This window comes from Pleurodeles waltl, chromosome 10 (assembly GCF_031143425.1).
Source record: "Pleurodeles waltl isolate 20211129_DDA chromosome 10, aPleWal1.hap1.20221129, whole genome shotgun sequence".
Classification (NCBI taxonomy): domain Eukaryota; kingdom Metazoa; phylum Chordata; class Amphibia; order Caudata; family Salamandridae; genus Pleurodeles; species Pleurodeles waltl.
Window position 1 is genome coordinate 398,648,419 of NC_090449.1, and position 14,794 is coordinate 398,663,212.

General features: G+C 42.9%; 1 protein-coding gene across 5 annotated transcripts in view; it reads right to left on the bottom strand.

Annotated features, from left to right (window-relative positions):
* Positions 1-14,794, bottom strand: part of IFT140 (intraflagellar transport 140) — a 1,792,511-nt gene that overhangs the window by 109,380 nt on the left and 1,668,337 nt on the right. For all 5 annotated transcript variants that reach the window (XM_069210629.1, XM_069210628.1, XM_069210630.1 and 2 more), the window contains one exon: positions 9,810-9,992. In XM_069210629.1, the coding sequence (XP_069066730.1) occupies positions 9,810-9,992 (183 nt within the window). The remainder of the gene's footprint in view (positions 1-9,809; positions 9,993-14,794) is intronic.

A 14,794-nucleotide genomic window follows, 5' to 3' on the forward strand; every position in this document is an offset into this window, starting at 1 on the left:
GCAATTTGCCATTGGCCAACAGTAATGCAATGGCCTTGAAACATCTTAGGCCGGCAGGCAACTGTTTAACATAGCCTAGTAGGGCCATTTGTAGGTCCACTTCAAGTGCAGCATAAACTTCGCCCGAATATGTAGTGATCAGTGCGCAGGCCCAGAATAAGTGTGCAAAGTCTGCCTGCTCAGCTTTGTATTTGTGGCAATGCTGGGGTCTGTTGGAATTAGGTTTGGCAAGGGCCATGGGGGTAGTATATGCCCTATGTATAAGCTTATAATTAGGTAGTTTACGACTGTGATTATTTGACACAAGTTTAGCCTGTGTGCAGTCAACAGTACCAAGTTTTATCTGTGATTGGGTGCCCCAGGTCACACTCCCAGGCAGCCGTTGCCTTTTCTACGCCAATGGTGGGGAGTTGCAGAGAAGTGTGATAGAGTCTGGATATTATGTGGCAGCTGTCTGGGGCAGAGGTCACTAATGTAAGTGGTGCAAAATCTTTGGCTTCCTCATGATTTGTGGGCAGTGCATCACGGAGTGTGCTATGTATATGTGGAATTGGAACCCATCCATCAGGGTTGGGTGTCCTGTTTAGGCCATGACGGAGCAGGATTTAAGGGTACTGTTGCTAAACAGGTTACCAACAACTCATAATCCATGAGCAACTAGAGAACGCTGCACAAGTCGCTCTTGTGTGAGAGGGAGCCAGGGGTTGATGATGATGACGGTTATATGGAGAGAGTATAGGGTTTCTCCGCTGACGTATCTCAGAGTTTGGACTAGGCCCAGCTTGTGGTAGATAGGGTTTGTATTTCCAAGGGGTTTCTGAGGAAGACCTGAGGCACTATGGAGGTAAAGAGGGAAAGACAGTATTTGGGCTCTTTCGGATTTAAGATACTGTAATCTAGCATCAAGGTGATACCAATGGTGCGCAAAGTGTGATTGGGTCACCAAATAGCATAATTGTAGGTCAGGGACCCCAAAACCATTGCGGTCGTAAGGGAGCGTCAGTGTGTCCCATCGTATTCTGGGGCGTTGCCCTGCCCAGATTAAACGTGTGAGTAAGCTTCTGGGTGCATGGAAAAAAAATTTAGTTAGTGCAATGGGGATATTTTTAAAGAGGTATAAAAACATGGAAAGACCATAATTTTAATGGTGGTTATGTGTCAAGCCATTGCTAGCAGTACTTTATTCCAGTGGGTTGTGAGTTTATCTATAGCAGGGCCATAGTTACATCTTATTAGCACAGGTCGGGATGTGTGTACATATATGTACATATATGTGTATATATATATGGAAAATGTCACTTACCCAGTGTACATCTGTTCGTGGCATTAGTCGCTGCAGATTCACATGCTGTGCACATCCCGCCATCTAGTGTTGGGCTCGGAGTGTTACAAGTTGTTTTTCTTCGAAGAAGTCTTTTCGAGTCACGAGATCGAGGGACTCCTCCCATTTCGGCTCCATTGCGCATGGGCGTCGACTCCATCTTAGATTGTTTTCCCCGCAGAGGGTGAGGTAGGAGTTGTGTATGCTAGTAATAGTGCCCATGCAATGGAGTGAATACGTATGTACATAATGTAGTTTAAAGTAATATATTTACAAATTTACAAATGTTCAAGATCAACTTCTAAACGGCTACAGGCTCCCGGGGAGGCGGGTGGGCGCATGTGAATCTGCAGCGACTAATGCCACGAACAGATATACACTGGGTAAGTGACATTTCCGTTCGATGGCATGTGTAGCTGCAGATACACATGCTGTGCATAGACTAGTAAGCAGTTATCTCCCCAAAAGCGGTGGTTCAGCCTGTAGGAGTTGAAGTTGTTTGAAACAATGTTCGTAGTACTGCTTGACCTACTGTGGCTTGTTGTGCCGTTAACACATCTACACAGTAGTGTTTGGTAAATGTATGAGGCGTAGACCATGTAGCTGCCTTACATATTTCGGTCATTGGAATATTTCCTAGAAAGGCCATGGTAGCACCTTTCTTTCTAGTTGAGTATGCCCTTGGTGTAATAGGCAGTTCTCTTTTTGCTTTAAGATAACAGCTTTGAATGTACTTAACTATCCATCTAGCAATGCCTTGTTTAGAAATTGGATTTCCTGTATGTGGTTTTTGGAAAGCAATAAATAATTGTTTTGTTTTTCGAATTAATTTTGTTCTGTCAATGTAGTACATTAACGCTCTTTTGATGTCTAATGTTTGTAGTGCTCTTTCAGCTACAGAATCTGGTTGTGGAAAGAACACTGGTAGTTCTACTGTTTGGTTCAAGTGGAACGGTGATATGACTTTTGGTAAGAATTTAGGATTTGTTCGTAAGACTACTTTATGCCTGTGTATCTGAATAAATTGTTCTTGTATGGTAAATGCTTGTATCTCACTTACTCTTCTTAGAGATGTGATAGCAATTAGGAATGCAACCTTCCATGTTAAGTATTGCATTTCACATGAGTGCATAGGTTCGAAGGGTGGACCCATGAGGCGAGTTAAGACAATGTTGAGGTTCCACGAAGGAACTGGTGGTGTTCTTGGTGGTATAATTCTCTTTAGGCCTTCCATAAATGCTTTAATGACTGGTATCCTAAATAATGAAGTTGAGTGTGTAATTTGCAGATAAGCTGAAATTGCGGTAAGATGTATTTTAATGGATGAAAAAGCTAGCTTTGACTTTTGCAAATGTAGTAAGTAGCTTACAATGTCTTTAGCAGATGCGTGTAATGGCTGGATTTGATTATTGTGGCAATAATAAACAAATCATTCCACTTATTTGCATAGCAATGTCTAGTGGTTGGTTTCCTAGCTTGTTTTATGACCTCCATACATTCCTGTGTAAGGTCTAAGTGTCCGAATTCTAAGATTTCAGGAGCCAAATTGCTAGATTCAGCGATGCTGGATTTGGGTGTCTGATCTGTTGTTTGTGTTGAGTTAACATCTGGTTTGTTTGGTAGTTTGACATGAGGCACTACTGAGAGGTCTAGTATTGTTGTGTACCAAGGTTGTCTTGCCCAAGTTGGTGCTATTAGTATGAGTTTGAGTTTGTTTTGACTCAATTTGTTTACTAGATATGGAAGGAGTGGGAGAGGGGGAAAAGCGTATGCAAATATCCCTGACCAACTCATCCATAACGCATTGCCTTGAGACTGATCTTGTGGGTATCTGGATGCGAAGTTTTGGCATTTTGCGTTTTCTTTTGTTGCAAATAGGTCTATTTGTGGTGTTCCCCATCTTTGGAAGTAAGTGTTTAGTATTTCGGGGTGAATCTCCCATTCGTGGATCTGTTGATGATCCTGAGAAAGATTGTCTGCTAACTGATTCTGAATCCCTGGAATAAACTGTGCTATTAGGCGAATGTGGTTGTGAATCGCCCAATACCATATTTTCTGTGCTAGAAGACACAACTGAGTTGAGTATGTTCCTCCTTGTTTGTTTAGATAATACATCGTTGTCATGTTGTCTGTTTTGACAAGGATGTGTTTTTGTCTTATTATGGGTTGAAATGCTTTTAGCGCTAGAAATACTGCCAGTAGTTCTAAATGATTTATGTGAAGTTGTCTTTGCTGAGTGTCCCATTGTCCCTGGATGCTGTGTTGATTGAGATGAGCTCCCCATCCTATCATGGAGGCATCTGTGGTTATTACGTATTGAGGGACTGGGTCTTGGAAAGGCCGCCCTTGGTTTAAATTTTTGTTGCTCCACCATAGAAGCGAGGTGTATGTTTGGCGGTCTATCAACACTAGATCTAGAAGTTGACCCTGTGCCTGTGACCATTGTGATGCTAGGCACTGTTGTAAGGGCCGCATGTGCAATCTGGCGTTTGGGACAATGGCTATGCATGAGGACATCATGCCTAGTAGTTTCATTAGCATCTTGACCTGTATTTTTTGTTCTGGATACATGACCTGTATTACCTTGTGAAAGGCTTGTATTCTTTGTGGACTTGGAGTGGCAACCCCTTTTGTTGTGTCGATTGTCGCCCCTAAGTATTGCTGTGTTTGGCACGGCTGAATGTGCGACTTTGTGTAGTTGATTGAGAACCCTAGTTTGTGGAGTGTGTCGATAACATACTTTGTGTGTTGTGAACACCTTTTTTGCGTGTTGGTTTTGATTAGCCAATCGTCTAGGTATGGGAACACGTGTATTTGCTGTCTTCTGATATGCGCAGCTACCACTGCCAGGCATTTTGTAAAAACTCTTGTCGCAGTTGTTATCCCAAATGGCAACACCTTGAATTGGTAATGTACCCCTTGGAATACAAACCTTAGGTACTTTCTGTGTGAAGGATGTATCGGTATATGGAAGTATGCATCCTTTAGGTCTAGTGTTGTCATGTAGTCTTGCTGTTTGAGCAATGGGATTACGTCCTGTAATGTCACATGTGAAAGTGATCTGATTTCATGTAGGTGTTTAACGTTCTCAGATCTAATATAGGTCTTAGAGTTTTGTCCTTTTTGGGTATGAGAAAGTACAGGGAGTAAACTCCTGTTCCTTTCTGATGAACTGGTACTAATTCTATTGCTTCTTTTTGTAACAATGCTTGTACTTCCAGTTGTAGAAGGTCTATGTGTTGTTTTGACATATTGTGTGTTTTCAGTGGGACATTTGGAGGGAAATTGGGAAATTCTATGCAATAACCATGCTGGATAATTGCTAATACCCAAGTATCTGTTGTTATTTCTTCCCATTGTTTGTAGAACTTGGTTACTCTCCCCCCCACAGGTGTTACGTGTTGGGGATTTGTGACGTGTAAGTCACTGTTTGTTTTGTGGAGTTTTGGGACTTTGGAACTTTCCTCTACTTTTTTTGGAACTGTCCCCCTCTATATTGTCCCCGAAAACTTCCTCGTAGATATTGGCTCTGGTAAGTGGGCCTTGTTTGTGAGGTTGTGGGTTCTGTGCTTTGCCCTCGAAACCCCCCTCGAAACTGTGTTTTCCGAAATGTGCCTCTGCTCTGTGGGGAGTAGAGTGCGCCCATGGCTTTGGCCGTATCAGTGTCTTTCTTAAGTTTTTCAATAGCAGTGTCCACCTCCGGCCCAAACAACTGCTGTCCGTTAAATGGCATATTCAGCACAGCTTGCTGTATTTCTGGTTTAAATCCTGATGTACGCAGCCATGCATGTCTCCTTATTGTCACTGCTGTGTTGACAGTTCTAGCAGCTATGTCTGCTGCATCCACTGCTGACCGTATCTGACTATTGGAGATACTTTGTCCTTCTTCTACTACTTGCTGTGCTCTCTTCTGGAACTCCTTGGGCAAATGTTCTATAAAGTGTTGCATTTCGTCCCAATGAGCCCTATCGTATCTGGCCAACAAAGCCTGTGAGTTTGCAATACGCCACTGGTTTGCTGCCTGTGCCGCCACCCTTTTCCCTGCTCCGTCGAATTTTAGACTTTCTTTATCTGGAGGTGGTGCATCTCCTGAAGTATGTGAGTTCGCTCTCTTGCGAGCTGCCCCTACTACAACTGAGTCCGGTGTTAGCTGTTGTGTGATGTACACGGGGTCTGTTGGTGGTGGTTTATATTTTTTCTCCACTCTTGGAGTAATGGCCCTTCCTTTTACAGGCTCCTCAAACACTTGTGTGGAGTGTTTTAGCATTCCAGGTAGCATGGGGAGACTCTGGTACTGGCTGTGTGTGGACGACAGTGTATTAAATAGAAAGTCGTCTTCAATGGGCTCTGCATGCAGGCTGACATTATGAAATGCCGCTGCCCTCGACACCACCTGTGCGTAGGCTGTACTATCTTCTGGTGGCGACGGTCTAGCTGGATAACAGTCAGGACTATTATCTGACACTGGCGCATCATAAAGATCCCACGCGCCAGGGTCATCTTGACTCATCCCTATATGAGTCGCGGATTGCATCATAGGTGGAGTGGCTACTGGTGATGGTTGCGGCGAGCGTTGTGGAGACGGTGGCAGGCTTACTTGTTTAGCCACCTTTGCCTGTGGCTGCTTGTCTTTCTCGTGGAAGGCAAGTTTGCGTTTCATCCTAATAGGAGGGAGAGTGCTGATCTTCCCAGTTTCTTTTTGGATGTGGAGCCTTCTTTGGGTGTAGTCTGGCTCCACTGTCTCCAATTCCTGTCCAAACCTATGTATTTTCATTTGTGAGGATAGTCCTTGTTCCTCTGTGTAGGAACTTGATTTCGGTTCCGAGGCCGGATGTTTCTGTATCGAAACCTTTTCGGTTCCGACGAAACCTTTTTTATTTTCGGCGTCGTTGTCTCTCGGTGCCGACTTATTTTGGTGCGAACTTGCTCGGAGCCGCTATCTCGAGCCTGAGATTGCTGTGTGGCGGTATCTCGACCGGAGTCGGATGACTTCGACACCAGCGTGCCCTTTTTCGGTGCCGATGTTCGGTCACCTATTTTTCAGGTTAATCCATGGCCTATTGGCGGTGGCATCCCCTGGGCTTTTGTGGTCTTCTCGTGAGTTTTATGTTTCGACATCTTACTCACGGTTTTTGGCGTTTCTTCGGGATCGAGCTCGTCCGAGTCCGATTCCTGGATGGAGAAGGTTTCTTCTTCCTCCTCGAAACGCCCTTGTCCTGTCGGCGCCGACGCCATCTGCAGTCTTCTTGCTCTTCGGTCTCTTAGTGTCTTCCTGGACCGAAATGCTCGACAGGCTTCACAAGTATCTTCCTTGTGTTCTGGCGACAAACACAAGTTACAGACCAGATGCTGATCTGTATATGGATACTTGTTATGGCATTTTGGGCAGAAGCGGAATGGGGTCCGTTCCATCAGCCTTGAAGAGACACGTGGCCGGGCCGACCAGGCCCCGACGGGGGATCGAAAAAACCCCGAAGGGCCACCGGAGCTCTTCAAAAGTCAGTGTCGATCTATTATAACTAACCTGATACCGAACGCAAACAATACCGACGATTTTTCCGAGATTCTAACTAACTTTCTGACCCGGAGTGAAAAGGAACACGTCGGAACCCGATGGCGGAAAAAAAACAATCTAAGATGGAGTCGACGCCCATGCGCAATGGAGCCGAAATGGGAGGAGTCCCTCGATCTCGTGACTCGAAAAGACTTCTTCGAAGAAAAACAACTTGTAACACTCCGAGCCCAACACTAGATGGCGGGATGAGCACAGCATGTGTATCTGCAGCTACACATGCCATCGAACGTATATATATATACATCGTTAGTGTATGTAAATATATATATATATATATATATATATATATATATATATATATATATATATATATATTTACATACACTAAGGGGAATCGGTATACCACTATAGGGGAAACTCCAAGTCAACAAGGTCTCGTGGGATCCGTAAGAGGAAATATCTCAGACTTCTTCCTGTTAATGGATAGTTCAGAAACAATTCCATAGCGCATCACCTCACAAATGAGATGGGAGCGATTGGTGGGTAAATGCCTAACAAACAATAGTATGTCATCTGCATTAAGAGATGCTAATAACATACTGTGGAGGAATTCAAGGCCTCTCTCCAAGTGTCGCTCTTGCAGGTGCCTAACTAAGGGGCCCATAGCAATGATGAAAAGGAGAGAGGAGAGCAGGCAACCATGCAGTGTGCCTCGCATCAGGAAGGGGGGGTCAAAGAGTATGCCGTTCACATGGAGGCAGACCGGGGGGAGTTTTGTACAGTACCATAATACGGCTGATAAAACCATTTGAGATACCCAGTCTGGTTAAAGTGGTAGGGAAGAATGGCCATTCAAAGAGAATTGAATGCTTTTTCAGCATTGAGTACGATGACTGCCGCAGGGATAATAGGGGAGACCTGATTAATAAGCTCGAACAAAGTGTGGAGATTAATTAATGTAGAGGGATGTGGAATAAATCCGGATTGCATAGGAGAGATTAAGTGTACATTAATAAGGAAAGGCGTGAGGCTATCACCTTGGCTAGGATTTTGTTGTCATGGTTCAATAACGCTAGAGGTCTGTAACTGGTGAAGAGTTGTGGAGGCTTATCAGGTTTAAGCAGCAAGGCGATTACAGCTTCGCACAGAGTAGGGGGAAGTGTACCCTTTTCTATTGACTGCATACACTTCCAGGAAATGTGAAGCCAGAATTGTCTTGTAGGCTTTGCAAAAGGTACCGGTGAACCTGTCTGGGCCAGGGGCTTTGTTGTCACTCAGGGCATCGATAGCCTGAATGATTTTCTCACAGTTGATGGAGGCAGGAATTGCTGTTGGCCAAGTACAAGCCAGACCATTACTATTTCAGACAAAGAGCCACTGCAGTGGCGTCATCATTCATCCGGGATGTGTAGAGCTGCTTGTAGTATGTCACAAGGTCATCTATAATAACTGGGCCATCAGTAGTTATAGTGCCATCAGGTCGCTGAAGACTGGGTATACACGTGGTATGGTAAGGAGGGTGGAGCAGACGAGCCAGTGTGCTACCCCAGAAGTAGTACAGCTCTGGCATGTAGCAATGCTGTATCTGTGGCAGTCGTAGCTTCCCCTCAACTTGATCTAAGCCATTTCTGATGCTGTGGAGAACCCTGGCATGTTATGCAATGCAAATGCCTCTAATATAGGCCTTAATGGGCTCTCATAACGTAGAGTGTGTCTCTACAGTGTCAGTTTTAGTAGCAAAATATTCTGTAATAGCGTTGCAAACCTCCGTATGGAAGACCTCGTCAAGGAGGGCATTAGTGGGAAATCGTCAGGACTGGAAGAGTGGGGCAAGGCATGGGATGTGCAATGAGGCGATATATGACAGGGGAATGACAGTGTTGAATCATGTAGTTAAGTGAAATTGTAGCTCCTGCAAAAAAATGAAAAAACTGTTGGAATTTCCCTACCCCCTCCCACACCAACCCAAAAAGAGGTTGGCGAATCCCTAAAAAACCCCAACCAAATCTGAAGTAGAGCAACCTTGTTGATAAGAGCTGGCACTGCCCATTACATACATGCAACCTGCTCATATGTGCTTCAACTGTCTATTAAACCCTATCACTGTGGTTTCTAAACCTTGCATCGTAACCCCCTTCTCCCTTCACCACCTGCACGATGCTGGCTCCCAAAATACACTTTTTCTACTCGAGCATTGCTTACGATGTAAGTGACACCAGAATGTCTGTTAATATCATAGGTATTGTAGACAAAAGAAGGAAAAAGGATCCACTGATGATGCTTCAAGCTGGCAGTGGGCATTACTCTTTCTATTTGTGGCACTCCTTTTTAAATGGCAGAATGCAAATATTTCTTAGAAGATATGGCCAGGCTGGATCAACCACAGGATAGAATTGAATACTCTTGCAGACATAGTAGTGCAATGCCCTTTCTGGAAGGCCCAGGAAAAGTATTGTGCCTAATGCCAAAATCCACATACTGATGGGTAAGCTTCAGAGTACCTTCCACGCTCTTTTATGGAACTCACCCTTAATTTTGTTTCTGCTCTATGTGCTTTTGAAAAGAACATCTAGCTGTCTCTTCATAAGGCAGGTCGACACCTGTTAGAATCAATTATAAACTCTGAATTCCCACACACTTTCTGAAGCCAGTCAAATTAAACATAGAATGGACCACAAAAAAAGCACAGAAAAAAATCTATTTGATGCACGGAAACACTCGGAGAAGAAGAAAATGTCTGAGGAGAAGAGGCCAAGAGTGCTGTCCAAAATGAGAAATGAGGGTAAGGGAAATTACTGGAAACTTTCTGAAAAGAGAAGGCGGCTGGGTGGGGTTATCATGAACACTTAGGATGATATGCTATTATCTCTTTAGGATGCTAAATATTGTTGCTACTAAAGAAAACGAAGTATTGCATGATAAACATGGCATTCAGGGATTTTCCTTGCTCCTGGAATACAGAATTAGTCTTACCTTTTTTGCAGCCAGCAACAGTTCCACAGCCTTCTCAAACTGATTGTGCTCAATGAAGAAATCTGAGCAGCGTGCTAGCAATGCCGGGTCCGAATTCTCATCAAGGTCCTCAGCAATAAGCTGCAATGCCCCAAATTGCTGAGTAGCAAAGGCCAGCTCCAAGGCTTTGGAGAAATGTCCCGCCTGCAATATAATATAGAGCATATTATTCTCAAACTCTTATGTTAAGTGTACTAACATCATAGTAAATTACGTCCTTTGCGGTCATCACTTGTTTATCTATAAAGTCTGCTAATGTCTAATGACAGCACCCTTATATAGGTCTCTTCATTTGGGGTAGTACCCTCAGTCTCTCGTAAGTGTTCTTGCTGCAGGGCTATCTCTCCTCTGAATTCTACTGACATAAAATCCCCCTCATAATTAATTGCCTGGGACGAGGACTCATGTTGGCTTGGTGTGGTATTTGAAAACATACTTCTTTCTTTGACCGCAATGGCAGATAAAACAATACTGAGCAAGGTCAGACTCCACCGGAACATTCTGACCCTTTGTGAAGATGGAATCATTTGGTTAGGTGTCATAGAATACATTTTTTCAGTTTTCCGGTAAAAGAGGTCTCTCCAATGGGACTTCTCTGTGAGACTCATATTGAAACACAATCCCTGATTGCCCTTGGAATTTCAAAACTCACCCTCTTCAGGGTCTGCTCAGGTACTACTCAGTCCTAACACTTCATAAAAAGATTCCTCTATCAAATGTTGCATTTGGAGTCTTCAACCTCTACCACTGGATATGTCAGCACAACCTGTGTAAAATGGGAATATCTCCTACAAGGTTGTTTCCTCCCCTGTCACTTTCACATCTATCTTCCATGCCACTACCCTTTTCCCTGAGTAGTGCTGTATCACGATTCAGATAACTCGTTCTCGTCAGTATTAATTTTAGCTTCCAAAATTCTTCTAATCAGTCTCCATAAACTGATAGTGCACTGCTGTCTCCCATAGCTATCTTACTCCATTCTTTAAGGAAAAATCATCAGGTGAAGTCTCCTGGGTTTTCCTCAAGCAAATCTACTTGTGTGATTGGGGGTCAGGGTGGCTAATGATTATCCACATCATTTTCAGTTTCTGCACAATATCTGTCCATGAACTGCAAGGTGGCTCCAAATGACAAAAACTGCTAATGCACGGCAGGGAGGCAATGTCTTTGGAGCACATCTGGATCTGCCTCTCATTAAAGACAAGCTTCATTACTCAGCATTCAAGACCTTATCACAACTGCATTCCTTCCAAAGCTCCCACTGAGATAATGATTCACATGCCTCTACTGCAATATACAGGTGCAGGGTATTAGACATTAAATGGTGAAGTTGTACACTTTGAAATATTGAGTGTAATTTCATTTTCTCATTATTTGTGTATTCACCATGTCCATTTAAAAGGGAGTCATCTGTCTCCAATAATGGTTAAGAACTTGAAAAGGTGGAACATCGAAAGGCTTGAAGTTAAGAGAGAGGACACTGTTTTTTAGCATTTCATGTGATCTTATAATGTAATTTCCATTCAGAAGACTTGGTTTATAGAGCAATGGCATTTAATGGGGATTCCACGTTTGTCCAAATGCTAGCTGGTCCTGGTAATAAAGGCCTATCTCACATTTGCCATCAGCAAGAACAGATTGTGTACATGTGTTGATATTTTTTTCTGATAGATATTACTTCTCCCACAGATTTACTATCTTCAAGACTATCTTAAGGTCTTACATAAAATCCAGAAAATCTAAATCTCAGCCATGAGAAGAACCTCAAAATGGTGTTATGTCGTGCCTTATAACTCTGGCTTTGCTAAGAGTAACAGGATGCATTAAGAAGACTCCACAGAAATGCACTGCCTGACACCTATCAATTCAGCTTCGCCTAATTTCCTCACCCTAGAAAGGCAAGTTGGAAAAGTGGGAGCTAAACAAGATACACATTTGGCAAAAGCATTAGCAGACGGTGCCCCACTAACACTCATTGATGTTGGTTCACTTTGCCACTTTGGTAACCGTATTACTGAGGGAATCATTTAGCAGAAGGGATTCTGTGGGATGAAATATCAATTGATGGGTATTCAGTCTTCCTGCATATTCAGCAAGAGACCCTTTGATTGGCAAGTCACTTCAGCATAATTAAGACACTTGTAGTTCAGGTCAGAGGCAAAAGGACCACGGAATGTGTCCCACAGAGGGAGAAGACACACACTGCTACCTTCTTGCATAGTATTCACTCCTGGGACACTGCTGTCCTAATCAGGCCATATGATTGAACCATGTTCAGAATGGCAAAGTGATCCAACAGCAATATGTTACAACTTATTATTCATGTGCAAGTCTAGCCCTCTCTGTTAAGCTGGAAAGACTCCAGACCAACCTCTTGTTATAAAATAGTGTTTTTAAAGCTGGGAGGAGACAGTTGGGGCCACAAAATGCATACAAGAAACGACCATGACATCAAACAAAGGCTGCTTTCATGCCCTTTGCATGTATCAGGGTAGGGTAAAAGTGGACATTTTAGCCATCTCCCACACAACACATGTAAATCTGTTAAGAAAACTAATTCTACTGCTGGGTCAGATATACAATTTTGTCTGTCCCATGAATCCACTTTATTTGGCCCCTAGTCATAAGGCACTCAAGGGAAGATGTATGGTTTGCTTCTAGCAAAAGGGGTCTGGGAGCTCTAAAAATATACTGTGGATAGGAGCAGGCTAGCGCTCCCTGGGCACCTGCTTTCCCTTGGCAGAAGCAATAAAAATGCTTTTGCCACAAAGTCCAGATCACTTCCAGCATAGCTTCATTAAAAAGGATCCACAGCTCTAATCAGTGATATGAAGTAGCTAAGATTTTAGAGAGGACTTAACTCAATTTCTCAGCTGTGATGAAATAAACCACTGAAGAATCTTGTGTTCTGACCACAACCAACCAAGGCAAAAAAAGATGAACCCTCTGGTGGGACTGGGCAAGGAAATGTGAACTCATTTCACATGCCAGCCCAGTGAATTTTCCACTTTGTCAATAATAAGCTTGGTGTTGAAGTGGTAGTGGGGTAGAACATTATCATCTACCAAGTCAACATCCTGGTCAAAAAGCCTGCAACCTTTGTCCCATGCTTTCTACAAATGTCCTCTAAAGATTCAGAACATTTCTACCTTATTACCACGGAAGTATACTGTGCAAGCTTCTACAACTTCTAGAAAGCCTTGCTCTTTGTAATCTGTTGTAGGCCATTCAAGATGGCACTAATCATCTTGCAAATGGGCGCGCATCACAGGACTGATTTTTACCATTTAACACAGTGACGGGAACCTTACCTCTAAGAGGTTTAAAAACTTTCTACCCAGTTTTCAATAATCCAGACAGTATAGTGCAGTCAAGCTGACTATCTTTTGTTGGGCTATTGTAGACACATTGGATATCAGAAAAATCAGTGGCCTGAGGTCAGGAACATATGCACAAAATAATCATATTACTCAAGCAAGCAAAAAGTCTAGCCCAATTAAATCCCATATAAACTAGAATTTAGATCTTTGTTTTGCTCAAATTAAGGAGGAAGCTCTTTTACATAAAGTAGTCACTGGCTCGCAAGAGACTGTTTAGAAGATCCATCACTTCTTTATTATCAGCATACAGCAAACACAAGAGTCTAGAAGCCTGTCCTTAGGGTTAGAGGTGGTGTGGGCAAATCTGGCTTACTGACATTTCTGGGGAAATCAGATAGTGAGTGAAAAGTGGAGGTGATGGGGTGAAGACAGAAAGCGTCTCCACTGAGCTCTTTCCCATTAGCTCCCCTGTGCCCTATACAGAGCTCTGCCTGGTGGAAAATAATTAATTACAAAGGTGGAAAATAATTGATCACAGATGCAGAAAAGACCCAAGATGACAATTGACAATGGAGTCTCCATTGGGGCTTCTCAGATCCTGGAACAGGCAACTGGAGACATCTGTGAACTCTGGGGGAATCACCATGTCAAATGTTTTAGATAATTCAGTAAAAGCAACATATTCCACGCCCTCCTTCCTGTGAAATTTAGTCTTGTTGTTCAGCTGCCAACTTTGAAAACAGGACACGAGGATTACAATCCTAGCATTGACTGAAATTGTGTGATTTTTGGAAAATCAATTACTCTCACCGTGCAAAAAACTGTTACAAAAACAGAGAAATGTAATGAAATATAGTTGTGTAACTGGGAAATGTGAAAGTGCAATTCAAATATGTACTAATGTGCAGCACTCCATTGCTGCCCATCTAGATTTGCACTACATAAGTATGATATACAAACATAAATAAGCATATTTAAAGCAGTGTTTGACGTTATCCTGAACTGTGTGCAGAACTGGCTGATTTAGGATAAGGATCCGGATATTCTCAATACATTATCATAACTTCTTCCTGTTTTGTAATACTAATTTTTCCAGCAATAAGAGGCAGGCTGTTTTCTCATTAACAAATTGAGACAAGGCTATCCTTGGGTCCATGAAGCTGAAATGCTGTTGCCACTAATAATAGCCTTGTTAAAAGAAACCATTTTTGGCTGGCTGATCACCCCAAATTAGCACTAATTACACCTTTCCTGGCTTGCTCGACTTTCCACTTTTAAACTATGACAAACACAAGATTACGTCTCTGATGAATCATCTATTGCTGTCTAAGTAGAGTGAGACGGTCAAACAGTTTTCTGTAGTAAAGACTTTAAAAGGCTTAGATATTTGGTCTGGATTAATAGAAGAGTCTATATAAACTTGTGTAATGCCAATTTCATAAGAGACCCTGTAAGACGTTTGACATCTTAAAGGTTTTGCATTTCAGGAGTATGATAAACCCTATCCAAGAATTTAATGTGAAAGAGCTGTTGAGACTTCAATATGAATACAGTATACTATGGCCACATGGGCCTAGTCCACAACATGAATGGTACTTGCTAAGCTCCGAGGTTTAAGTGGTGTTA